Source organism: Pangasianodon hypophthalmus, chromosome 18, assembly GCF_027358585.1.
Source record: "Pangasianodon hypophthalmus isolate fPanHyp1 chromosome 18, fPanHyp1.pri, whole genome shotgun sequence".
Classification (NCBI taxonomy): Eukaryota; Metazoa; Chordata; class Actinopteri; order Siluriformes; family Pangasiidae; genus Pangasianodon; species Pangasianodon hypophthalmus.
In genome coordinates, this window is record NC_069727.1 from 8,678,221 (window position 1) to 8,690,663 (window position 12,443).

At 36.8% G+C, this 12,443-nt stretch overlaps 1 protein-coding gene across 1 annotated transcript in view; it reads left to right on the plus strand.

The window, feature by feature from the left end:
- Nucleotides 1-7,820, plus strand: part of LOC113532031 (myelin regulatory factor-like protein) — a 28,214-nt gene extending 20,394 nt beyond the window's left edge. The window contains exons 23-26 of the mRNA XM_026923083.3: nucleotides 55-129; nucleotides 1,235-1,343; nucleotides 3,057-3,131; nucleotides 3,222-7,820. Of these exons, the coding sequence (XP_026778884.3) occupies nucleotides 55-129; nucleotides 1,235-1,343; nucleotides 3,057-3,131; nucleotides 3,222-3,308 (346 nt within the window). The 3' untranslated portion in view covers nucleotides 3,309-7,820. The remainder of the gene's footprint in view (nucleotides 1-54; nucleotides 130-1,234; nucleotides 1,344-3,056; nucleotides 3,132-3,221) is intronic.
- Nucleotides 7,821-12,443: the final 4,623 nt, after the last annotated feature.

A 12,443-nucleotide genomic window follows, 5' to 3' on the forward strand; every position in this document is an offset into this window, starting at 1 on the left:
TTTAAGAGTCATTTTCGCTCATATGGTGAATCATAACCTGTCTGTGTTCTACAGGATAGGGAACTACACCTATCGGATACCCGTTAGTAAACACATTCCAATCAACATGCCAGTCACCCTGCAGATGAAGTGCGTAACCTTCTCATTCCAAGCATTTACTATACTGTACAGTTTAATTACAGATTTTATATCTCTATAGCAACAGTAACATCATCCATTTCTACACAGCTTTATATCAGTTGGTGATTTGCCTGAAGATGTTTTGTTGTCTTTGGAAAAAAAAAATGCATACACAGAAACTCATAGACAGAAGTGAAAGTGGCAGCTGTAGTTTTTCTAAATATTCTCATCGGAAACGTCATTGTAAACATGCCACTCTCAAAAGAACATTTTTGAACATTTCCTGTTGTGAAAGACAAAAAAAGTAGACAATTTTGAACATGAACAATTTTCATGTGAAGTAATCTGGACATTTAGAATTTATGCATTAAATGACAAACTCATTAGCATGCCAGTAAAGCTGTTTAAATCTAGTTTGGCATTCATTTTTTTTCCAAACCGCATTTGTAGATTATTTTAAATGTAATGTCCCATTGCATATATTTGGGAATGACAGTAGAGGATGTTTTGAAGTTACTGGATAAGAGTGATTCCTGTAATGTGAGGACCTGGTAATGAAATTGAGAGGGATTTCAGTGATTCTGAGGGCAGGCCAGGAGAACAGGAAGTAAATTAAAATATTTTGTTTAGGAGATGGCTAAATGTCATGTCAAAAGGTTTTTCACAATTTAATACTACATAATTATTATTGGAATTCATTATTATAAAATGAAAGACAATTTAATGATACATAGTAGTAAAAGACCCGGTCATAGTGAATATTTTGTTGCATTAGGATCGTGTAAGGAGTGAGGCTATGGCTCAGTGCACATTAGTACTAAGGTGCTATAACACTATATAATTTTCTGTGTGTGTGTGAATATTAAACACTTAGCAGAAGGAGTTACTAAAAGTTGGTGCTATATTTGGTGTTTTAAATCACTAGAGACACACTAGAGCACAACTATTTATTTATGTGGCTGTTTAAAATCATAATTAATTAATTATTAATTAGAATAATATCAACATGCAGTGTGATGAGGTTTTGAGATTCAGCACTTTGTGCTGAGTGTGTGGTTCACAAATGTGCATTTACTTCCACTGACTGTGTGTGTGTATGTGTGTGTTTGAACAGCACTACTGAGCTGTTAGTGGCTCACCTGTGTGCATTCGATCTGAGGGAGGAGTGCGCTGCTGTAATAGACTATAATGAATCTGAATTACACAGAGTCCCCAACACACAGGTAGTGTTTACTCAACATCCACCAAGGTCACATCTACTTGCATTACATTCCTCACAATTTGTGTGTGTGCATGTCTGTGCGTGTGTGTGAGGGTGTGTGTGTGTGTGTGTGTGTGAATTAAAAAAAAATCACCTTTTTTCAAAGTACTTACAGTATGGTAATAAAATTATAAAAATTTATAATTTATAAATTAATAAAAAAATTAACATTTATGCAATAAAAACTAATTGCAAGTTTCTCAAATTAGATACCATTTCTAAACAACAAAAACAGTGTTTTTATGTCCTTAAAGGAGTGATGATGAGAATGAATAATAAAAGATAATTAATAATTTAGAGATTGGGTTATCAGCTGTTAGTTGTTACAAAATTATCAGAAAATTAAATAAATAAATAAATAAATAATGCAGCGTGTGAGGAGAATGTATAAGTTACCATTTATTTATATATGAATGTGAATGGATATGGTGTTGCAATGGTTTTTACATGATGAAAATTGTGTGTAAAAAGGACTTACTATATGTCAGTCATAGCTGTAACCTAGTCTGGTGACATCCAGACTTCTGTAATCTCAGAATGATTTGTTTTTATTCAATCTAGCCTCTCACATCAGCCTATTATATGAAAAAACTTCCAATACTATCCAATCAGCAGTGATTGTTGGTTCTTAAATGACCTCAGAGCAATTAATGAGGACATTTTAGGTTTGCCCATAAAATGCCTCTAATATTTAGTTCTCACAAGATGTTATGTGTCAGATATTGGTAGAGACGGATGAAAGTGCAGACTTTTTTTTTTAATTACATAAATTACAAAAAACTAACCATGTCAAAAAAGAGTCATAAAACAAGCAAAACAAGAACTGGGAAAACATGACATGAAGCACAAAACAGACAACAGAAGCTTAGCAAAGAAACAAAGAAGTCTCAGAACATAAATAGAGACACTAAAACAGGTGAGCATGACCAAGGGTCATGTGACCTGTAGTAGTCTGTGAGGGCTAAAGGGAAATTAAGTCCAATGCAGCTAAAACCGGCGCTGACGTGACATTGCATCACACTAACATTTGCATCTCACATAGCTATGATATAAATATTTGAGTTTATGCAAGAATATATGGCAGTTTGTAAAAATGCAAACTAGTCATACCATTGCTACTCATACATAATTAGCTTGCTAGTTGCAAGAACATGATATACCATATGTTAGCTGTGGGTTTTTTAATGTACACTTTTTCAGTAAGTAGTGAGCAGAAGCAAGAGGGAAATGGAGGACGAGTGCATGCACAGAGAAAGAGATAACTGTAAACCAAAATATTTAGCTAGATAAAATAAAACAGTCGAACTTGAGTCAGAGCAGTTTAGAAAAGAGCGATTGATGTGGTACACATTTGGCATTGAGGTAAACGTGTTGACACATTTCTGCAGTGTGGGTCTTGCTAAAAAATGTCAGTTTAAATTCAGGAATTCTTAAACAGCTAAAAACATGGATGGTCATACTTTTTCAGTTTCTCAGACAGCTCCTAATTTCTCTCTGAGCTCCCGACATACCTGAACCAGATGTTCAGTGTTTGGTGTTAAGAGCACAAATATGTGGACTGACTGTGGGGGCCAATGGCCTGTTTAGGAAAAACACTCCATTAAGTGAACTGGTAAAAGAAAGTCAACTGTGTACTTCTGAGTGACATTAATGCACAGTTTGGTGTGTCTTACAGGGGTATGTACATGAGTGGCCCCTGTTAGTCGCTCGACATTTCCGATCATCTTACCACTTCCGTTTCTCAGTAGCGGTAAGTGTAGAAACACTTCTTACAAATGAGGTTTGTGAATATACAGTGTCAGTAAACTGTTATAAATTTCCCAATCTGATTTCTCCTCAGGGTCAGGCTCACTGTTCGACAGACCCCAACTATGTAGGAATTCTGTTTACTGACTACCACTTCCATTTCTACCGCCGCTGTCAGTGAGGCTGGATTAACACTATTCACACCCTTAATAAACGCTAATCACAGATCCTCCTGATTCCAAAGCAGGAAGAAATGATCCTGACTACGAAGGCAAAAAAGAGCTTCTCACTCCATACAGTACATGAGTGTGTGTGTGTGTGTGTGTGTGTGTGTGTATGTTGAAAGACAGATGTGTGTTGATTCTTTGTAACATATATATATAATCTGACAATAGATAGTAGAAATAAGAGTTTACATTACAATAAGGGCTAATACGCTATCAAATAAATGGGCGGAGAAAAGAAATGCAACACTTGTGATCTGGCTGAAATTCAAACCTTGATTATGAAAGGAAAAAGAATGAAAAAAAAAACACAGTACAATAACAAGAAAACAATAACAGATGTGAATATGAACAATAGTTCTGTAGTCCTTCAGTAGCTTGTAGATTACCTATAGTATGAAGATTTAATATGTGTCTGAACATGCATGTGTGGGAAGTTCTTTCGTTTCTGTAGAAGGGCTTGATGACGTTTCTAGGCAGACAGAGGGTCAAAGGTCATGATGACAAATTCATTTGTCCTAGCAGTCTGCAAATCCTTATTGCTGAGAGCCTGGCAATGTTGGCACATGACATACCTGTCTGCTAAATGCCACTGGTCCTTTCCTTTGTCTCTCATGCCATTCAATCAATAATGGACAGCACAGGAAACTGTGGACTTTAGCCCAGATGTTCTGGGATATGAATTACCCCATATGCTCTGTAAATTCCTTAAAAGTTTAAGTTCCATGTCCAGGTCATATCTTCTAATTTTATGTTAACATTTGTATTTGTAAAAAAAGTGGTTGCCCTATCATCAGGAGATCGTGAGTTTGAATCCTGATGATGCCACAGCCATCCATTAATGAGGGCCAAGAAAGCAAAATTGGCTGTGCTCTGTCTATCACCAGCGACATTGGCCAGTCTCAGGTATCATTTATGTGGAAGAGGGCGGATAGTGCTTTATTCTGAGTGTGTCACGCTATACTGTCACGCAGCATGAGCAGCAGTTTTGGTTTGTGGCTTTACACATTACCGTAGAGGTTGTATGATAATGGTGAGCTGGCTGGTGGGTGGGAAGTGACCAAATTGGGGAGAAAATTGGGGAAAAATCCTAAATAAAACAAAACAAAACAAAAACCAAAAAATATCTTACACTGATGGAAAAAGATGCACAAAACCCTAACATGTACACCAGAAACCTTTTAATATTTTGTGTGTGTGTGTGTGTCTGTGTGTTTATTAATATGATAAATGATGTTTGTGTTAATTAATAAAAAAAAAAAATAGGGACTTCTGGGTTAAACATGGCAGGAATAGCTGTAAGCGGGTGTGACTCCCGACTTCTTTTAATTATTTGATCGTTCATTATTGATGTACGCTCACTTCAATTGATTATCTGGCATCCTGTATATCGTGGAAACATAGTTAAACAGCATAATGGCGACTAGAAACCAACTTTTCTCTGGAGATGGCGAGGCCTCCGGTAAGACAGATGATATGGCGCTTCTCCTTGAGGTTTCACCCACTTTACCTGAAGACCTCGAAAGGCTCTGATCAGTGTTTCTCTCCGACATGATAAAAGTAGTTCATTCTCTTTTTAAAACAGAACTAGTAGGCCTTAATCACGCCTTATCACACGTGAATGTGACATTGGAACAGCATAAATCATATTATGAAGCTCATGACGGACGCCTTCACGAGGTTGAAGACGGCCTAAACAACCAGTGACAGGCTGGTGAGTGTTGAGGATTCCATGGCCATGCTACAGAAAGAAAACATGTCTCTGAGGGAGAAGCTGGACAATCTCCAGAACCGCTCATGGAGGTCTAATATGAGAGTGGTGGGCACACCTGAAAAGCTGGAGGGATCAGACCCAGTTAAATTTATGACTGACTTGTGTGAGGAAGTATTGGCGAAGGACTTCTTCACAAGACCCCTTGTTCTTTCACATGCCCAGTGAGTTGGACTTAAACCAACTAACAACGCAAAGGCCAAACAGACCAGACCAAGAGTATTTTTGGTTCCAAGATAAGCATCACAGTTTGAGAGTTGTGCTTCCACGAACACAGGGTGTTTTTTTCATGAGGATTTCAGTGTGGAGCTGGGCAAAAGGCGAGCGGCCTTCAAAGACATGAAATCTCTGCTCTGCGGGAAGGGCGTTAGATTCGCACTCTTCTACCCAGCAAGACTTCGTATTACTCATGAAGGGAAAATGCACTGCTTCTATACACCACCAGAAGCCAATGATTTTTACCTCTCTCATTGGGGTGAAGATTAAGGTGCAATAATGTTCTCTTTTACCTTCTTGGGTAAGATATAAATTTGTCAGTTATTTAATTCATATGTACAAAATTCAAGGCTGAGTTTGACCTATTTTGTGTATATTCTCACTCTTTGTTCTGTGTTTATCATCAGCCAGATAATGTACTCAAATGGTGATCCAGTTTGTTTTCAAACCTCTTATAGAAGGGAGCTACACCTAGACTGTTTGACTTTAGTTATATGTATACTTTGGAAGTTTTTTGTTATGCGATACAAATCTTTTTTCTGTTCAATCAATCAGCGTGTATCCTCTTTATTTGGGAAAATAAGATTCAGAGGGTTAATAAACATATTCTTTAGAGGAGCTGTGAAGTAGGTGGGTTAGGCCTTCCGAGCTTTATTCACTGTTACTGGGCATTCAACATTTGAAAGATACTGTTTTGGCTTCACTGCCCAGAAACAAATTAGTGATCAAATTGAATCACAAGCATGTTACTCTTCATCTCTCCCTGCTCTAGTATACTCTTCCTTACCCTTGAAAACCTCCTGATTTACATCCAATCCTGTAGTGCTTTCTACTCTTAGGATTTTCAATCAGTTTTATTTTCACTATAAGTTTACAGCAGCATCAATCCTGGGCCCTATTTACAAAAATCATTTATTCCCCGTCTACATTGGATGCAACATTTAGACAGTAGGTAGAAAGCAGTCTGATGATTTATATACTGACATTTTATTTAATAGCTTTGAGAATCTTTGCAGAATGTATAACCTCCCATAAAACCACTTCTTTATGCATCTTCAGATTCGTCACTTTGTCAAGGACAATTTTCTCTTTTTTTTCCTGACCTTCTACCTACCTCAGTTTTGGACAACGTTGCTCTTAATTTTAGTAATAAAGGACTGATCTCTGTATTGCATTCTCGGCTCATGTCTTTTAAAGATCATAACCTGGATAAAAATTAAATCCAGACTGGAAGAGGAACTGGGTATAAAGTTATCTGAGGTCTATTGGAAGGAGGCGCTTAAAAGGGTCCATTCATCATCGTCCTCTGCTAGACTAGTGCTTATACGATTTAAAGTTCTGCACAGGATTCATCTAAGTAAGGCTAGAATCGCCAGAAATATACCCTGGGTTAGACACTGCTTGTGACAGATGCTCTTTTTCTCCAGCCAGTCTGGCATGTCTATGTTTTGGTCCTGCTCTGGTCTAGATAATTACTGGGCACTGATTTTTTAAAACCATCAGTGAGGCTTTTGGGGTAACATTGAGGCCTTGCCCTTTAATAGCTATGTTCGGAACTTCGGACAATACAATAAATTTAACTTTAACTACAAATCAGTGACATTATTGCTTTCTTTTGTTGTTCTGAGCAAGTGTGATGACATGGCTGTGTTAATGTACTTTTGTAACAGGGCAATGTTATGTTGTATTTGTGTACATGCCTAGGGAGGGGGATGTTTGGGGATATGGGTTAGGGTTAGGGTTGGGGGGGTTTGTTCCATTGTTCCATCAAAATCAAAAAGGAAGGAAATTGTAATGCACCATGCTTTACAATGTTTTGCTTCATTCCTTCAGTAAAAAATTAGAAACTAGACCCAGCCTATAAATCTTCAAATTGTGATAATTTATAAAATGCCAAACAAGTATCTCTGACCTGAACAGAACATTAGGGTTAAAATTTGATCTGATAAATCTTTGTTTACTAGTGATCATGTGTGTGTGTGTGTGTGTGTGTGTGTGTGTGTGTGTGTGTGCGTGTGCGTGCGTGTGATCAGCAAGTTACACCAGCTCACGGCACAAGCTTTATTGCTAAAATTTCACTAACACAAATTAGTGTGTTAGTGAAATACATAGGCTTCAATATTTTATTGTTGCATTTCTTTTTTTTATTATCCATATTTGATATGGTGACTCCTGTTTGCACTGCCTGATGTATTCATAGATTTTTGTATCAACCAAACTAAGACTAGAGATCAGAGATTAGAGAAGAAGAAAATCAGCAATGATATATTTGCCACAGAATTTTGTATTTAAACAAACCATTGTCAAGACAAGAAAAAATAATTTGAATCAGATCTTTTGTGATATTGTACTATATTAAATTATTCAGTTCATTTCAGTAATCATTTCATATTCCTAACACTGTCCTGGTTCTTCTACAAGCAGACGTATTATTTAAGTTGTTTCTGATCCATTAAGCAATAAAACAGAACAATGCAAAATATCCAGCAGAAGCAAATATCTTTATTATTTTCTGACACTTATCAGCATAGGCTGGATAAATCTCACTGCAGACTGTAAAACACACAAACTTTCAGTTTCATACACAGTGACTGAGGATTCATCACTATAAATGCTATAAACACATCCATGCACACACAAGGATATAAAAGTCTACATACTTGGTTATGATACCGAGATAAATCATGTCAGATTTTCCCACCTTTAATGTGATATAGCAAACAACAATATTTAAGTGAAAAACAACTAAAAATGTTTTAGGGGAAAAAAAAAAACCCAAAACTTGAATTTGTGCGTTGGGTCGTTATTGTTATGGAAGGTGACATTTCTTTTCATTTTCATCTTCAGTTCTATAACAGAGGCCTGCAGGGTTTGTGCCAAAATACAGGCACAAAATCAGCAGGGGAAATCAACACTTTTTAGCAAAATGCCTTCCAAAATTTTTCATACTTCATTTATATATTTTTTTTCAGATAGCCTTTAAGAATGCCTTTGACAAAAGAACATATTGAAATCATTCTCATGGCTGGCTTGGGGAGCTGATGCAAGGTTGTGATGGACATGTAATTACACGCATAACACTAGATGTGTTAACATGAGTTCATCAGGCGTGGGAGAGAAAAATGTCAATCATGTGGAGGATGTTTTGTAAATAAAGTTACATTTTGCTAAAAAGTGTTAATTTCCCCTATGCATGGAGAACTTTGGGACACCCTATAGATTGGTAATTGGAGTGATCCATGATTCCTTCTATCTTTCCCAGAACCCTGGTCCCAGCTGAAAAGAAGCAGCCCCATAGCATGATGCTGCCACCACCATGTTTCACCGTGGGTATGGTATTTTCTGGGTGATAAGCTGACTTGTTTTTGCACCAAACATATGTTTTAGAATTATGCCCAAAAAGTTCTGCCTTGGTCTCGTCAGACCATAACACATTTTCCACATGGTTTAGGGTGATATAAGCTGGCTTGGATGTTTTTTTGTGAAAAGGGCTTCCGTGTAGCCACCCTACCCCATAGCCCAGACATATGAAGATTGGTGTCACATGCAGGGAGTGAGCAGTACTTGTCCTGCAGATCCTTTAATATTGCTGTAGGTCTCTTGGCAGCCTCCTTGATAAGTTTTCTTCTTGTCCTTTCATCAATTTTGGAGGCATGTCCTGTTCTTGGTAAGGTCACTGTGGTGCCCCATTTTCTCCACTTGTTGATGATGGCCTTCATGGTGTTCCATGGTACATCTAATGTTTGGAAATTCTCTTGTACCCCTCTCCTGATCGATACCTTTCAGCAATGAAATCCTGTACATGGTTTCTAAGGTCTTTTTGTGGACCATTGCATCAGCAGTCAGATGAAACCGAGAAGATGTCATGAAAATCTTAGAGAAACAGCTGATCTTTATTTGGGGTTAATCAGAATCACTTCATTGATGACAGGCGTATGATCATTACTTTTGAACTTGAGTTTGAATGTGATTGTTTCTGAATTCTGAACACAGTCACGTGCCCCATTATAAAAGCATTTACACACTTATGCAACCAATATATTTGAAGTTTTTCATTTTTCTTTTTTTTTTCCTTCAAATAATTCTATTTGTTTTTCACTTGAATCTTGTTGGTTGCTATATCACATTGAAGGTGGAAAAAGATATGACATGATTTATCTTGGTTTCATTTTTTTTTTTTTACATCACAAAAACCTTCAATTTTAACAGGTTATGTATGTTTATATCCACTGTACATCTGTTAACTATGGCTATAGAAGCTACCTGGTAGGCTAGTTAGCTACAAGTTAGCCACTGTCAGCTAGCTAGCAGCTGTGCTAGCACCACAATCCTTGAGAGTGTGAAATGTCTGCATTTGCACACAGGTTAGTTCATTTGTGGCTAAAGTTCTGTAGCTCACTTATTGTAAATAAACACACAACAACACTATTTTAGGACTCTGAATTCACAATTTATTTGCAATTGCAAATTGCTAGGAATTCCCCAAAAGCCAGTTCACATAAAAAGTTAGGAGTGCGCTGCAAAAAATGACATCTTAGCAAGTGGAAATATCCTGAATATACAGGGTTTCCCAAAAGTCTCCATACATATAGGACTATGTACACCAGCACCACGTTGGTTGTGTCTTCGTCAGTGGATGTTCATGGACGTCCACTTCTCGCTTGGTCTGCAACACTTCCAGTCTTTTTGAAGTTTGGCAACAGTGTCGTGTGTGATGTGCTTGCCATGTTTCCTGTTAGAGTCCATCACAACCTTTCCAGTCCAGCCATGAGAATGATTTCAATACATTATTCTTTTGTCAAAGGCATTCTTAAAGGCTATTTGAAAAAAAAAAAAGTATGAAAAATTTTGGAAGACATTTTGCTAAAAAATGGTTAATTTCCTCTCTGTATGGGGACTTTTGGGACACCCTGTAGTTAAATGTATCTCGTTTCCTATTATAAGATTACCGCAAACCAAATATAAATATATATATATATTTTTGTCCAGACTTCTTATATTTGGTTTGGTTTAATGGTATAATTGGAAATACTAAATAGATCTAACTATATTCAAGATAATTCCACTTGTTAAGATGCCATTTTTCGAAGTGTGATAGCTGGTGAAAATCTTCTCAGCAAGTAATATTGAAATACATTGTATATAAATACAATAAGTACAAATTGTAAATTTAAAAAGCAACATTTCAAGATATTTCCAGGTAGAGCTTCTTAATTAAGAGGTATGTGTATCTCCTATCTCCTATTTTTGTATTCTCAACGGTCAGAGGAGGTACAGTCTTTCATTAACTAAATCTAATGGGAATGGATGGGTAATAAAATGGGCTAAAGTTCTACAGAACCTCTACAGAACCTGCATGGTGTTGAAGTGGCATTCTGTATCTAAGTCGCAGGAGAGATCAAACAGGAAGAACAGTTAGCTGTCTGATGGCTTCTGAAAAGCACCGCTTGCAGGAACGTGAGCCGCTAATCAGCAAGCTCTTATGACTTATTCACGCTCAAAGACTGGAGAACTCACGGATGCTAATTAGATGTAAGGAGTGACGGGAGGAATGCATGGTCACACAGCAGGAAACTTGAAGTCACGGAAGGAGAAACCATAGAAGTGCTGCATTATTGAAGAATGACGCCAAAACAGGATGACTGAAAAGAGCGATTGCTCCCCAGAGAGGAGGAAAACTCCTCCAATAACCTGGATGAAGAGTCTCTCTACATACAACACTCACACCTGAAGGGTCAGGGTCAATGGACACAGATGATAACGTAAGTGCATTTTAATTATCAAGAATTTTAATAGTGAAGAGAAGATTTGTGAGACTGATAACCATTCTGTATATAAAACATCATCTTAGCAAGTGAAAATATCTTGAGATTTCAATAAACCAATAATTATTAAACCTATGTCTAGACAATTTTACTAGACAAGGTTTAAATGTTCTTATTCTATTCATTCTAGAATAAAGGCTTAAAATTATCTGCTAATAGAACCAATTGATTATTTCAAGCTTGAAATTAGCAAAAAAATGTCTAGAAACAGGTTTAATAATCTTATATTTGGTTTATTGTATCTTATAATAGGAAATATTAAATCAATTTGACTAAATTCAAGGTATTAGTGTGTTGTAGAAGTGCAGTTATAAATGACCTAATGAGGGTCAACCTATTTTAACTAGTACCACAGTTTACAGATGAAAAAGTTTCTGTTCAATCTTTCAGTTCTCTCATTTAGGAATAAATACAAAAAAAGAAAAGTGGCAAAAATGATTAGAGCAAGAAAAAAAAGACAATATGACAAAAACTTTATTAGCTACACTAATTGTTCAATTTATCAGGTAGAATTACCATATGGCTTGTAGGTGTAGAAGTACTGACTGTTGGAATGCACAGTGTGCAAGCACCCCTCTCCTCTGTCTATTAGTGGAAAGGGACCACCACAGGACCACCGCTGATTAGATGTTTTATCCAAATCCAAACTATCCGGCCATCTAGCAGTCAAAGTGCATCTATCCCATATAGATGCACTTTGACTGCTGGATGGCCAGATAGTTTGGATTTGGATAAAAGTTGTTGCTAATAAAATGGCCAGTGGGTGTACAGGTTAGGTAAGGGATCCTTCTCTGATAAAGTGTGTTTAGCTATACAGTATACAGTACATGTATATTTCTGTATTTGTATACATATACAGATTTACATAAACATATATTACATAGATTTCTGTATATGTATACTGTATATGTATACAGTATATGTATATGTCATTTTATTATTTATATTAATCCTTTTAACATTTGGAAATCAGAATAATTACATTTTTGATAATACAGTAATCCATTAAATAATTCAGTAGCGTACCTTCTAAATCAATTGTGTGTGTGTGTGTGTGTGTGTGTGTGAGAGAGAGAGAGAGAGAGAGAGTTAAGTAAGTTGCAGTCAGCTGCACTCGAGTACCTATCTCATTTCCTCATGGCAACACTCAGTATTTAGACAGCCGGCTTGATTACAGCTTATAATGCTGACAGGAAAAAAGGCACACACACACACACACACACACACATGCAGGAGCTGAATTCTGGGCATCAAACAATGGACCCCATATATGTAACCCA